Source organism: Harpia harpyja, chromosome 11 (genome assembly GCF_026419915.1).
Source record: "Harpia harpyja isolate bHarHar1 chromosome 11, bHarHar1 primary haplotype, whole genome shotgun sequence".
In the NCBI taxonomy this organism is placed as follows: domain Eukaryota; kingdom Metazoa; phylum Chordata; class Aves; order Accipitriformes; family Accipitridae; genus Harpia; species Harpia harpyja.
The window spans coordinates 8266401-8281220 of record NC_068950.1 but is presented as its reverse complement, the minus strand read 5'-3'; the positions used below and the strand labels follow the sequence as shown (position 1 = coordinate 8281220).

Below are 14820 nucleotides of genomic sequence, written 5' to 3'. Positions count from 1 at the left end.
AGCCATTGATGACACTTCCACACTAATTTGGGAATTGCACAAGAAAGGATGTTTTTGTGATCTGTTGGTGCTTCCTGCTTCTAGAGCCAGCAGACTCCAGGTCAATTAGACCAACAGAAAATGGATGCAGCAGTCATGGAGGTCTCCAGGCCTGCTAGCAAGACAGCAGCTCTTGAAGCACAAAAAGATACAGGACTCAAATCCATCCCCAGATGCAAAAAAAAGGTTTGCATTGTTGCTTGGGATGGTGTTCCAGGGGATGGAAAAGGCAGCTTCTATTTTCTCTTCATCTGGCCTTGTCCAGCCTGTGTTGTAGCAACATTTGCTTGGAAAACACTTTATTCCTAGGTGGCAAATATTCAGTGCCATGTTATGCTCACAGGACTTCAATCAGCCACAGAACACAGCTAGCCTCCGTTTTCTAAATCTGCTGTTGGTAAATGCCCCGTGAAATGACTTCACTGCGTTATAATTGTTCCTGGAGAAAACTGGCCCAACGGCTGGTAATTAAACCTTTGGCTGATGGAAACTGTTAAAATGGATTGCTGCTTTGCCTATAGCGTTATAGTTAACAACTCCAAAGTCTTTATACTTTTTCTATAAAACACGTGGGAGTTTTATGCCTGGAATATCTGAGGCAATAAAGTGAATATGGTGCTTCATTTTTGTTTGTAGCATTAAAACTTGGAAGAGAAGAAAGAACTAAGGTTCAAGAATGAGATCTGGCATTTGTACTTCACAAAGCACATTCGGTTCATATCTGTGGGTTCAGTACAGCCCATTACAGTGATTTAGATACCAGGGCAAATTTAGATTCCCGAATCCTGTACAGGCATCTAAAAGTGAATTAGGTGCCTACACCTTGTTGTGGGGCTGGCCAATGCTGATTCATTGTAAAATTCAAGCTGACACCTGGTTCTGCTGTCTGGACTCCCTGGAGTTTGAGAGCATTTGAGTCAAGGTTGGATTATGGTTCTCATTCAGATCTCTTCTGTGGCTGGTCAGGTTTCCTGGAGGAAGCTGTAATCCCATCTGGGCATCCTTCCGCATCCCTCAGCCCCCAGACTCACCCAGGAAGGACCTCCTGGTCAGCGCCGACAGAATCGAGATAACCACGCTCCCCTTCTCCTCCGCTGGATGCCCGTGATGCTTCCACTCAGTATCAAGGCCTACAGCTAAGCAGCGGGTGAAAAACTGTAGCACTTCTGTTCCCTGAAGGTACTCAGCCAAATCCGATCAGAAACACTTAACGCCTGCCAGTGAGTGGCAGTTCAGGACTGCTTCTCCTCTGACCGGGGCTGGTATTTATGGGACGCGTTAGTCATGCAGGAGCTGTTAAAAGTGCTGCTGCGATAAATTGCAAAGTCATACGTGGTCATCGAGTTATGAGTTTGCTCTGGGAGACAGCAATACTTCAGAGCTTGCCTAATCCCTTACAGATTGGAAACGGGGAGGGATGTGGTTAGGCACTGAAAACGTCCCCGTTTTATTGCCAATGATGTATTATTTAAGCCTCCAGTCCCCTGGACTGCTTCAGCTAAGCCTGGGGCTCGTGCCCTTGTGTTCTAGCCGGCTTTCTCCTGGTGGGAGGTAAGCTCGTCTGCAAGACCTCTGATAGGCTTAAAGCAGCCACAAGAGTTTGGGCTGGATGGAAAAAAAACGCATGTTTTCATGGCTACTGAGAGAATATTGCTGTATGTTGCAGGATCTTTTCAGTTTATACCTAAAGATTGAAGTATGCGTGTGCATCCTTGCGCGTAATGGCCAAAGCAGACCTTCAGAAACATCAGTATGGGCAAAATACTACTTTTCCTTGCTGATTTCCCCACTGTTAACTTATTAAACCTCATCAGCACCTAGCTGTGCAGATGTCCCTGCCTCATAGCTCCCTTACTACACAGGTCCCAAACACATGCTCTGTACCCTGCAAACGCAGCTCCAGATGCGCTGGAGCAGGCATTCCGCCTTCTCTTCTACCTACCTAATGACAAACTATAAATGACCAAGGGGTCGTGGTGATGCTCCCTGAAGCTTGCTTTATTTGGGAGCGGCTCCTTCTCTTCATTTACGCCTAATTAGCTGGGACTGGCTGAGCTTTTTATGGCATTACATTCTTAGGAGCCCCTGGGATGCGCTCCATGCAGCTTACCGCGCACGGCAGAGCTGCCCATGCCGTGTGCCGAGCCCGCTGCAGCCCTGCTGCACAGCCAGCCTTCCCTGCAGCCCCTCTGCCGCGCCAGGAGCACCGCGGACGTGACTGCCCGGCGGACCCACCGACGGGGCGCTGGGCCTGCCCGCCCGCTGAGGAGCCCTGGCGCGGCCCCACCGGTGAGCGGCAGCCGGAGGCGGCCCGCGGCCTGCGGGCCCTGTCCCCTCCAGAGCCCAGCGACCCCCCCGCCAAGGGCCGGTCTCGCTCTCTCCCGCTGAAGACCCGCTCCCTCTGCCCGCGGCCTACCCCTCCCCGTCTCCTCCAGGCGCCATCTTCCCCGCCCCGCCGCCGCCGCCGCGTTGCCGTGGAGGCGCGAGGCCCTCCCGGCGCGGCCGGCCGGGGCTGTCCGCGGCGTTTGCCTGCGGCGAGCGGGCGGCGGTGGCGGGGCAGCCTCGGGCCCTGCCTGCCGCGGCGCCCCGTCAGCGGAAGGAGGAAGGAAGCGCCATGGCCGAGGCCTGGGCTGGCTTCTCGCAGGAGGAGCTGCGGCGCCTGCGGGGCCAGCGCCCAGGTACGGACCGCGACCGGGCTCTGGCGGGGGCCGGGGCTCGGGACCGGGCCGGCCGCAGCGCCCGCCCCGGTTGGCGGGGGGCAGCGGGCCCGGGAGCGGCGCGGAGGAGCCTCCGGGCCCTCGGCACCCCGTCAGCCCCCGCAGCTGCACCTACATCCCTTCGTCCCCTCAGCCTCCCCGTGCCCTCAGCCCCCTACGTCCACACCTCTATCCATCCCCTCAGCTCATCCGATCCATCCCTGTATCAAACATGTCAGCTTCTCCAGGCAGCCCCTCGTTTCCCCCAGTCAGTCCCTCGGCCCCTCCCGGCCAGGCCCCATCTCTCACTGCTCCCCTCAGTCTCCCATCCAGCCCATCTGTCTCTCCACCCGCAACTTCTTTGTACATTTCCAGACTCTTCAGCCCCTTGTTCTGCAGCCACATCTGCCTGTCCACTAGCCCGCTCGTGTTTCCAGCCTCCTCTTTGCCCATCTATCACCTTGTTCTTCCCCATTCTTCAGTTTACAAACCCCCAGTTTGCCCACCAGGCTGCCCGGCACCCTTTTTTAGCCCTAGATCTCTCTCTCCATGAGTCCCTCAAGAGTTGCCTCACTCCTATCTATGGCTCCTCCTTTAGTCCTGCAGTCCAGGCCCCTTATTCCTCCCTGTCCTCATGTTGGATGCTCACATCCTTCAAAACTCCCGATTCTTAGGCTAACAAAACATTCCCAGGTTCCTGGGTTTTCCCCCACATTGCCTTCCCTTGACACCCTGGCGCGTCTTTTCCTTATGTTGGTTTTGCACCAGTTTGCTTGCCCGGAAAAGCTAATTCACAGAGTCTGTTTTTGGTCTTAAGATTTGGTTTTAATCCTGTTTCTCCCTCTCATCCATTGACAGATTTGTATGAACCCTTGGAGCAGCAGCATTGCCCCCACACTGTGAATAAGAGTCGGAAGCAATTGCAACGAGAAAAAGCCCTCCAGCAGCAATGTCAGAAGCTGGGACTGCAGGGTGGAGCAGCCTCTGTTCCTCCTGAGCAGTTGCTTTCTGTACCAAAACACAAGCCTTGTCATCCTCAGCAGCCCGTGCCACCACCTCATCCTCCTTCGGCAGGAGATGAAAAGCAAAATGACAACCGAGACCAGCAGAAGGAAGTGACACCGGTAGATCCCTGTAATGGCAGTGACAATGGCCAGACCCGCCCTGCAAAGCTGAACTCCAAAGTGGAGAAAAAGAAAGTGGAATTGTTAGTAAGTCGGTAAAATCAGAGGATGGGTTTTATTATTTTGCATTGATTCATTCTTTGGTTGTGAAGTGAACTTTTCTGTATCTAATAGGAAGGTTTGAGAGATCATGTTTGCTTCCTCTGCATTGAACCTTTGTTTTTCATCTCTAGTTGGGTTAAACCTGATTCAGGACCAAATTCTGTAGCGTAATCCATGCAGATACGCACCGTGCTGTCTTCAGATAATTTCCTATGGCAGTGGGACTGTACATCATAAAGTGCACAAGATGTAGCACTGTCTTAATGGTTTATGAAGACTTAATCTCACCATACTGCTGTGCAGACAAGTCAGCAGCCACAACAAAAAGCCCTTTTTGGAGTAGATACGCTGTGATTTGTGTAACTTTGTGTTCCCCTTTACAATATTGCTGCAGATTTGTTAATGCCAAAAGTGTTGGTAAGGAGATAAAATTTGAGGTTTAAGCAGTTCTCTAGCTTTTATGGTTCAAGATGATACTAATCTCAAGGCTCTCACCCTGTGCATCAGCCCACAGTGGGGTGCCTGTCTCACTCAGAAGCATCAAACATACATGTAAGAGGGAGAAGGGAAAAAGTAGTGAACTTGGCTCTCTGGGAGTCTGATTGAATGTGGCAATTACTTAGTTCATCATCCAGAATTCAGATAGTAGCCTATAAAAGAAAGCTGTTGTCTAAATGCTAGAGAGGGCAGGCATTTCCAATATGAGAAATTGCTTGTTTTTACCTCTTCATGTTTGTTTTCCCATCTGTATCCAAGTGCTAATTTTTTTTTTTTTCCTCAGCGGGCAAAGCAAAGTGTGAGGGGCAAAAAGATTAATTCTTTTTCTAGGGCATATAGTTTATTTTTAAAACACTTTAACAGTGCTGCTCCAGCCTTGAGTTCCTATGCAGGTGCAAACTTTTCTGCCCAATATAACCAACAAACACTAGCTGGCCACCAAACTTCCATGCATCATTTGTGTTCCCCCAAAACAGGGATCAGCAGCTTTCCAAGTGTGGTGTGCCAGACCCTATCTCTGGTTAGATCTGTCTGTAGGATCTCAGAGGGGACTGAAGGTGTTTCCCACTGGAGAGACAGGACTGTGGCAGTCAGCAGCACTTGTGTGGAGAAGCACCCTGTGGCTTCACTCAAATTCAAAACTCAAAAGGATCTGGGAGTTTTTGTTTTGCAGAGATGTGCCTTGAGAGGCTGCAGCTGCTGGCCGTGCTGCCTGCCATTTACCTGCCTGGCTCCTAGCTGGGATCACCTACCTGCAGATAGCTGTCCCTTCACCAGAATAGCAGCACTTTGAAAAGCAGTGCCAAATTCCTCCTGTGGGTGCAGCTCACCACTAGTACTGGCTGTTCAGCTCCTTCCTGGTGGTGAAAAGTACAGACAGTATTTGACTGGGGAGAAGATAGCTCAAGGTTTACAGAGAAGTTTTTCACTCTGGGGGGAGGAAATGACATTTAGCTGCAACAACCACCTCCTGAATCTGCTGAACTCATCTCAGCCAGTGCACTTGAATTTAAATCTTATTAAAAATATTTCCCTGTATGATGTTTTAGGAATAGGGTGATGAGGAGAAGTCTGAAGAGATATTCTTGTGCAGAAATGGTTGTTAAGATTAACATAGCTGAGTTACTTGGGTATTTTTAAGCTAAGCTATTTTTAAGCTGAGACTTCTTCAGGGAGGGCATGAAGAATACAACAGAGTGGAAAAGCAGCAGAGCAGTTTTTGTTACTCCTTAATCTTGCCCAGTTGTGTTGATGCAGGTTGTCCCCTCTCACCTGAGACTTTGCCTTCCATCCTCTGAGGCTGGTCATATCTCTTAGTAGATGTAGCCCAGGAAATGGTACCTGTATAACTCCTTCCTAGTGGCGAAAGTGAATTCTTGTTCTTCCTTGTGGCTCATTTTCATTGTAACTTTTACCAGTCTTTCATTTGTATCAGTTTAATTATTTGGGGGCTGTATTGTAAAGCAGACCTGTGAAAGGATCCATTTTATGGAAAAAACATTTCCAAAAAAGAGGCTGTGTTGGCAGACTGAACAGATGGGGACTTGTAGCAGCCAGTAAGAAACTTGAAACTGCTTCTACCTAGTGGGGAAGCACATCCTTTAAATGAAAAATTCCATACATTTCTGAAAAAGTGCTGTATGCTCTTTCTTCCAGCAAAGCGGAATTAACCAGCAGCTTACTTGTTCGTGAAGATTTTTGTTCTGATCAGCAGATTTCATCTGGAAATGTTTTACTGGTCTGAATGACTTCTTGCAGATGATTCTTCTTTCCTCAAAACTGAAACCTGTTTATTGTTCCTTTGACACTTTTAGGTTGTTCCAGGAAATATGATGGTGAATATTTGTGTCATTTGGGGTACAAGGAGAGAAATGAACCTTCTATTAATTTTGATCTTTTTGTCAATGAGCAGGCAGGAAAAATCACGATGGGAAATCCTCCAGCAAGAGCAGCGGCTGATAGAAGAGAAGAATAAACGCAAGAAGGCACTCCTGGCCAAAGCTATTGCTGAGAGGTAAGGGGCTATGCTGCGGCCTGGACTGAGGCTGAGGAAGGGATTACTTTTCATCTGCAACCAGTTGCCCATCTTCTATTTAAATCTCACTTTTTCCTCCTCTCTGTGCTCTGTATGTACTGCTCCACAAGTGAGCAGCTGTGATCGACATTTCCCTTTGATGAGAAGTGCTGGCTAAGAAGTTGCGACTAAGCCTTTCACACTTCCAAAGCTGCAGCTCTGTGTGCAGATGGAAAACTTATTACACAATTCAAGAACTAGCTGAAGTCCTTGTGCCTGTTAGTGAGGGCATGTTTGGAAGTTGGGGTGCTTGGATGCTTATCCCTGTTGTGTTCCTCATTTGTTTTGACTGGATTTAAGGAAAGCTTATTTGATTCCAAACCTATGAAGGGAAATTATAGCTATTTCTGTTTGGGCTTTTGACTCTTACTAGTATGTGAAAGTGTTGAAAAGAGAAGATGATCAACTTTAAGTTTAAGAAGGTACTGTTTTACCACTGGCTGATTAGAAATTACAAAAATTCACAGGTTCTCACAGATGTTAGCTCTTGCTCTTCAGGTGACCAGACTTTAAGGCATTGTACAGTGTTGTCCACCAAGATAGTTTAAGACTACGGGGAAGGCAAGGTTTGTAGGAAAGGATGTTGGAGCAGCTGATAACACTAGATCAAGGAAGGAGACGCAAAGCTTTCATGGTCACAGTGCTCTCCCAGACATGTATTATGATCTGCCCATCAAAGCTCTTGAGTAGCACAGGTGAACATAGCTGGTACTGTGCAGAACGTTCTCTTTGAGGTTCTGACGATTTTGTTTTGCTTTGCCCAGCAGAGATAAAGCACAAGTAGATTTGGTCTGAGTCACTGTAGGACAGCAAACGTGGGTGTGACCACCAGGCTGGGTTCTTCCTCCTGGAAGCAGAGGGGAGAGAGGAGGACTTGGAAGGTGATAGCTAGGGAGTTATGTCTGATGTTCAAAGGCCTTCTTCAGGCTCTAAGCAATACTACAGGAGTCTGTTTCTCTCCACCTGCTTTAGCTGGTCTAATGAGAGATGGTGTCACTGCCTACACACCTAGTCTTGCTATCAAGTACCTGCTTTGGGGTGTAAAGCAGTGGCTGAAAAGCATGGCTTTGCTGGTGGTGGTGAATGACAGTAAAGTGACCTGGTGTAAAAGCTTGTTGAAAGTTGCTTGGGAGTGAAATCCATCAACGCTTGCTGCCCTTAGCAACATTTAGTTTTCAGAACTAAGGAATGAATAGGCTGAGCTGAAAAAGGTTACATAAGGCTTGATTGAAATCCTTTGTGTTTGATGTAAAAGTTTCCATTGACTTCATTGGGATTTGGCTAGGCCTTTTGGGAATAATTTTACAAAATGGAAATCAAGCTTAGGTTAGGTGACTTTTTGGCCCCTACTAACTGGGCTTCTTTGAAAGGGGATATTTGCAGGGCTAAATACCCTTCCCCCTCTCGCTCCCCCCCCAAGCCATTTCCTGTTTCCTTACACTGAGAACTACTTAGATACAGCAGCTTCTTGTGTGTTTCCACAGTGAAGAAACACAATCCATTTTAGGCACTTTGATTATAGTCATTACGTAATTTTGCCATAGTCTTTTAATAGCAGGCATTTTAGATCCCTGTGGATATTAAAAAAGATCAAAAGTCTTAAATCATAAAGGAGAAACCTTCTGAATAGCTCTTAAGGAAGTTAGTTGCTCTGCAAATGAAATGGGGCCCATTATGTCAAGAAGAGAGGCTTGAAAAGAAAAAAAAAAAAGCATCTTCCTTTTGCAGATCCAAAAGAACTCAAGCTGAAACAGTGAAACTAAAACGGATTCAGAAAGAGTTACAAGCTCTGGATGACATGGTATCTGCTGACATTGGCATCCTGCGGAACCGCATTGATCAGGCCAGCTTGGACTACTCCTATGCCCGGTAAGCGGTAAGCGACAGACAGGGAGGAGGGAATAGCCCTGCCTGAATGGAGGGAGAAAATGCTGCTTCCTGTCACTGAAGCAGTAATGGAGTTAATGTCATTGTAATAATGTATAGTTAAAGCAGTGACAGTCTGGGGGGGCTTTCAAATCTTGAGGTAAAAGCATGCTTTTTATTTCCTAATTTTTCCCTTGGAATCTGGAAACTGAAGTAGGTTTTCTGACTGCAGACTGTGCTTTCCAGCTTTGTGCTGTCACAAGACATACTTACTGCTTTAACTGTGCAGTTGTCCGTAAGCCCTGCTTTATTGTTTCAAGGTTGTTTATTTCTTCTCAGGGGGAAAGAGTTTTTTTAAAAGTCCTAAAATGAAAGTCCTTTTCAGGGAAACTTGCTTGTTGATGACAGCTCTGGTCTTGTTGGAATCAATGGGACCAATTAAGCTTAAAACATATAATACTGCTGAAGTGCTTTTGGAACTGGGACCAAAAATTGAAGGAAAGAGCAAGCTTTCACCCTTCACAATGTGCCTTTAATCACTCTGGTTCTGATGAGTTCCTTAAATGCAAGAAATTAATCGGAACACCCTATTAGTTGTGGGTAAACCACAACATCAGTAGATAAACATCAGCACGTTTATGTAGCCATTTAATAAAATGGAACTGTTCGGTTGCGGTTTTTGGTTCACGATTCAATGTGTTAAATGTGTATTTCTCCTTATGACTTCTGCTATACGTTGACCACAGGCCAATAAACATGGTAATTAGTCTTTAAAAAAATAGCAGTGGTAGCTAAAAAATAAGGATTTCTTTTGTGTAATTATCATTTGAAATATCTAAGATTAACTGTAGTTTCAGTAGCTGAGTGCATATGAATACAGAATTTCATATCCTCAAGAGGAAAAACATTTCAATGTATTTTAGGTTTAAGTCTGGTTTCTAAAACCATTAAATGCTCCTGGAAATTTCCTTACCAAAATTTTGTAATAATATGTCTATTTGAAATGGTTAATGGCACAATGGTTAATAACACAAGCGGCTCTGACATTTGGAAAGTAGTTTTTAATTGAAGATAACAAAAGGGGATGCTGGTAGGACAAAGGGTATAAACTTTACAAAATACTTAATGACTTCCATGAACTTAGTAAGTCGTTCTGAGGGAGTGATTTGGAAATGTGAGTTAGATACTTCCAGTGTTGTAGTTTTTATGCATTACGAGCCAAAACTGATTAAGTGGTGCCTTTTTAAGCAATTTTTTAGTTCTTGCCTTACGTTTTAGGGCTAAAACACAAATAGTTTCAGTGGGTCAAAAAGTGCAATATTAAATAGTCCTGAGCACATACATAGTTAGGGGCATTTGACAATTGCTGTGGAATGGAATTTTTGTAAATATGTTGTGAAGAATATGTGTGAATTCAGCCCAAATGTTTAACTGTGCAGAAGTTTTCAGCATAGCATTAGTTCTTCCATTTCAGATACCTGACCCAAGGAAATCTTGACTTTCTAGTGAGGGAAACTTAAGCAGGCATCTTCTGCCCACTGCAGACACAGCCTTTACAGCTGGGTCAAAGTTTTGTGATTATTATATAAAAGAACATATTTGGCAAGGCTTTTCTATGTCTTATTTCCTCCTGTTTCCCTAAGCAAAGGATCTCTCCTTTCTGTTTCTTTGTTTTGCCAGATATTTGAATCTGGTTTTATAAAACAGCTGGATTCTTTATTCAACCACCTTACTAATACTAGTTTTATGAATGCTCTGTAAGGTACATCGCGTAGTCATTCTGCAAAAGCTTTTGCATGTTCCCTTTCCTGGTGAGCAAGATTGCATCTATCTTTCTATTAATTAAATCAGAATTAATATACAGATTCACTGAATGTAGTGGAAGATGCATCACTAATGTGGACACCAACCATTAAAGTGCTAGATATCCCAGATGTGTTAACCTCAATAAATATTTGGAATATATCCTTTTTGCTATATTTGTCATGACAGGAAGTGCAAATTGGCAGGAGGTGTGTGTCGGGGGGATGCTTACAATAAAATTCTACATCTGTTGCCATGGAGAAGTTGTGATCACTATTGATGTCGTATGCTGTGTCAATCTGTGCTGCTCATGATTTTCTGAACATATATATGGGTGGCCGGAAGAGTACACTTCTAGACCAGATCCAAATGTAAATGTGTGTAGCACCATTGTAGCATCTGTATCTGTCGAGCGGATGGTTGGATTAGAAAAAACACAAAACTGTTTTGCAGTGTTTCAGTTCACTAGATAGGTGTTCACTAGAAGTGTGAAACCACTACAATTTCTGATGGTTTCTTTCTGCTGCTAGTGATGCATATCTTAAAACAGGCAGTAAAAATGCTTGTTCATGATTCAATCTGTAGATTTCAGATGACCAAATGAACCCTTGGAATACAGCAGCAGTGGAGGTTAGTGTGTCAAGAGGAGAAGATTTGATCAATTCACACTTATTTTCTTCCCTTTTACTAACGTATCAGCATGTTGTGAATAGCTGGCGTAATGCATTGCAGAGCACATTGCATTTCAGGGATGCTTAAAGTATCTGTCCATGTGTCAGATTGTAAAGTGCTTTGAGAATTAACCCACTAGAAATGATGATGATTTTGCAGGAAGCGGTATGATAAGGCTGAGTCGGAGTATGTGGCAGCCAAGCTGGACCTCCAACACAAGACGGAGATTAAGGAGCACCTCACGGAGCACCTGTGCACGATCATACAGCAGAATGAGCTCCGCAAGGCCAGGAAACTGGAGGAGTTAATGCAGCAGCTGGAAGTGGAGGCAGATGAGGAAAATCTGGAACTTGAGATAGAGGTGGAGCGGATGCTGCAGCAGCAGGAGGCAGAAGCAGGGAGACAAGCCAGCCAGTCACACAGTCATGCTGGGACAGCTAAGGAAAACCCCACTCCCAGTGTTACAGCACGGGAGAGTGAGCATGCTAACCATGCTGTCGGTTCTCCTGCTATTTCTGAACAGTTGGTTCAGTCTCAAAACTCTGGTACCAAATCCCCCTCCAATATGGACAGCCAAACTCAAGCAGTAAATGTGACTCCAGGAAACTCCCCAGCTTGTTCTGGTACATGACTACTATATTCAGATAAGCCAGCCGGTTATGGATGATATACTCCCTGCAGGCTTGCGTGCTGTATGTTATATCTGGGCTTCTGCAGTGCCAGTAATATGCACTTCATTTCTCTTTTCCTTTAATATTGTTTTCAAATGTTAAAGGCGCTTTTTTTCACAAGACTCCCATTTGGGGTTCACCATCTGTTATCACCATTCTGGTTTAAGTTCATGTTCTAATGCCCAGCTCTTCATGGGGCTTTGTACCTTCCTGAAACAGTGTACTTGGATGCGAACAGCAGGGTTTTTCCAAAGGCTTTCAGCTTATTGATATCACAGATACCTGTTCCAAGCAGTGTGCAAGAGAGACATATCTACAGGAGAAAACATCACAACTTAGTCTGCTTCTGAACACATTCTGTCCCCTGACAACTGCGATGGGATGTTTGTCTTCCTTTGCATCCATGAGGGATTAGTTTTCAACGGTTGTTAATCCTGTGAAACCCAAGTGCTTGCTTTAATTGTCTTCGTAGCTGATACTCTTTCCTGTACTTGATTTAAAGGAAATTCACATATTGAGGCAAATTGCAAAGTCAGTTGTAGTATTTCCTATTTATCACTTTGCCTATTTCTTTCAGGTAATGCTAGATCACACAAAGCTATACATTGATAACGTTATTATCTATGAAATCACAGCAGCTATGATTTAACAAAAATGATGGGTTACAGTTTAAAACATTGCAGAATATATGACATAGAAGTAGAAACACACAAAAGAGAGTGTGTAACAATTAAAGCTGTTCCATTACGAACATTTTTCTCTCTCGTAGTTGCCTCAAAGTTCCAATAATTAGCCAGGGATCTTGTAATGAATAATCCCCACAGTATATTGGAAGTGAGCCCATTTTCATAAAATATTCAGTGCATTTTCTTGCCTGAAGACCGGGTTTGTACCCCACAAGAAGTTCAGCTGGTTTTCTCTGTTGCTGTTGAAAGGCTTTAAAAAGCTATTCCAGGTGGAGAAAGTCTCAGGAATTAAAATTAAGGACATAGGAAAACCTCCCATAGACCAATTGCAGCTGCAAACTGTGGGGACTGCATTCATAGTTAGGCGCTTTATAACAGAGGAAGGCTGCTTCCATTGTGGAAATGGTTTCTGTAATACCTGACCTGAACATGTCAGTCAGAGTTTATGAATGAGTTACTGAAATGACACCATCAAGTATATAAATGGGACACTGATTGTCTTTATGGCTTTAATAGTGGAAAAACGTGTCACTACATTTCATTTTTATTCTATTAATAAATCGGTGCATCTTCTACGCAGTGTGTTTACTTTCAGTTGTGATATCTGATACTATTACATGTATCCAAGACTGTTTTTCCACAGGAGGTGATAAATGACAGAATCAGATATGTCCTCTGGCAACTTTCTGCTGTGTGAAAGTAAAACCTCAAAAAAGGCTGTTCCAAAATACAAAAATGTATGAAGTAAAGACATGGCAGGATACAGCTTGGCAGGAATCTTTTCAGCTAAGTGTGGCCCAAGGCAGCAGTGGAAAATCTCTACTGGTGCCTCCCATACACAGGAGAAAGAGGGATAAATCTGTTCTAGAGAAGCCACTCATAATCAGAGCTGATTGAAGTTAGAAAACTCCGAAGTAACATTTGAGGTACGTATGAAGCATTACTCTGTTGTTGCTGATGCACTGCATTCCTTGTTATTTTGCTGGAAGACCTGGCCTAAAAGCTGAAGATTTGATTGTATCGTGAGAAAATTGTGACTGACTTCCTTTGCTCTGTCTGCAGTTGCAGAACAGCTTGTAGCAACCTGATGATGGTTTTCAAAACTGGATACCAGTAAGTGCAATAATAATTTAATCCCACCATTCTTGTTTCCATCTTCTGCAGCTGTCCCTAGTTGCTCCTCAAGAGATTCTAAGTCCTAGTGGATAGGTCTGTTCCTCATTACAGTTCTATTCAGCTCATCAGGGGACATACAGAAGAGCATCTGACAGAAGAGTTGAATTGTAATGGTATTTACAGGAAGCACATGCATACCATTTTGCATAGAATTTGTGGTTCTTTAGTAAGCTAACATGTGGTTAAGATAGTCGTACTAATTGCACCTTTTTGTCACGGGTAAGATTATTGTTTGAACTCCTCAAACCAAAAAAGGCAAAAAATTGTAAGTCCAAAGATCTTTTTGACAACTACTTAAGAATATGAGTTGCCTAGAAGGGAGTAAGTTTATATCCAACAAAATTACTTAAAAGCTGAAAAATTCTCATGTGCCATCCTGATAGTGCTGGTGCTGTTTCTGCCTGACAGGGAAGATGTTAGAGTCAGCAGTTTCTGTTCTCTTATAAGTCCTTCATCGAAGTTCTGGCCAGTTCTGTCTTTAACGTCTGAGCTTGCAAAATGAAGTGAACTGGCTGGAAGCCACATGAAACAGCCATATGAAATAACAATAGGCAGCCTAGCATTTAGTTGCTCTCTCTAGACAGGGAGCTCAAGAGTTAAATTGTTTGATCTGAGTTATGAAGCCTTTCTCTGACGTGTGATATAAACCACTACCATGGTGTCAGTTCCACTTTGGAAGTTCGCAAATGTTTTGATGGGTGCCAGTGTGCCGGTTTAACAGTCCCCCTATGCCGGAGCCAAGCAGTCCAGTCGTAATTGTAACAACATGTGTGCTGGTCAGAAATGCCAGGATGTGATTTTGGTGCAACAAAAGAGTTGGGTTTTTTCCTTGTTTTTCCTTGAAGGAAAGAGAACAGTTGGAATTGAGGCTCTTCAAGCAAAAGCCATTTCTACCTTTGTAGTTGCTGATGCATCTTACGTTTGACTCTGCTGTCACTGGAGTGCAGTGAAGGCAGGTGTGCTGTCCACTCAGCTAGCATGTCGTATCTCTTCAGAAAAATGGAAAAATTAGAAGTTCAGCATAGATCAGGAATGGGTGGGCAGATTTTTAAGTGAGAGCCTCTTGCAGGTAGAGGTAGAAGACTGAATGTGAAGCATGCAGGGGTTGGACACCCATGGCAGTGAAAATAGAGCAATGCATGATATCCGACAGTAACGCTGCAGGGCTCATCACAGGGGACTTGCATTTTCCTGTGGCAATGTAGCTGTTTCTGTGTTGGGCCACTGCATTGCCATTATGGGAAGAAGTGGAAAACACCAATATATACCACTGTGTGAATATTACAAAGCACAATATAATTGCCCATGTTGCAGTTTGGCCAGGATGTCGGGATTAACACTCCCTCCTCTGTCAAGAAATGTTTAAATGAGCACAGATGGTCATGGCTCAGCCTGGGGTTCCCATGGATGTCT

At 44.6% G+C, this 14820-nt stretch overlaps 1 protein-coding gene across 2 annotated transcripts; it reads left to right on the top strand.

The window, feature by feature from the left end:
• Positions 1 to 2584: 2584 nt before the first annotated feature.
• Positions 2585 to 12806, top strand: GORAB (golgin, RAB6 interacting). Of its 2 annotated transcripts, none has more exons than XM_052800514.1 (5): positions 2585 to 2717; positions 3594 to 3942; positions 6372 to 6473; positions 8262 to 8402; positions 11034 to 12806. In XM_052800514.1, the coding sequence occupies exons 1-5, from the start codon at positions 2654 to 2656 to the stop codon at positions 11503 to 11505; spliced, it is 1128 nt and encodes a 375-aa protein (XP_052656474.1). In that variant the 5' UTR covers positions 2585 to 2653; the 3' UTR covers positions 11506 to 12806. The 2 variants fall into 2 exon arrangements, with proteins under 2 accessions (XP_052656474.1, XP_052656473.1); XM_052800513.1 differs by having other exon boundaries at positions 3594 to 3954.
• Positions 12807 to 14820: the final 2014 nt, after the last annotated feature.

What these genes read in the sequence shown, in the direction of transcription:
- GORAB (XM_052800513.1), top strand. Translation starts at nt 2,654, where the DNA reads ATGGCCGAGGCCTGGGCTGGCTTCTCGCAGGAGGAGCTGCGGCGCCTG. An exon ending in CCTGCGGGGCCAGCGCCCAG is followed by an intron (nt 2,718 to 3,593) that starts GTACGGACCGCG and finishes ATCCATTGACAG; the next exon opens with ATTTGTATGAACCCTTGGAG. An exon ending in TTGGACTACTCCTATGCCCG is followed by an intron (nt 8,403 to 11,033) that starts GTAAGCGGTAAG and finishes ATGATTTTGCAG; the next exon opens with GAAGCGGTATGATAAGGCTG.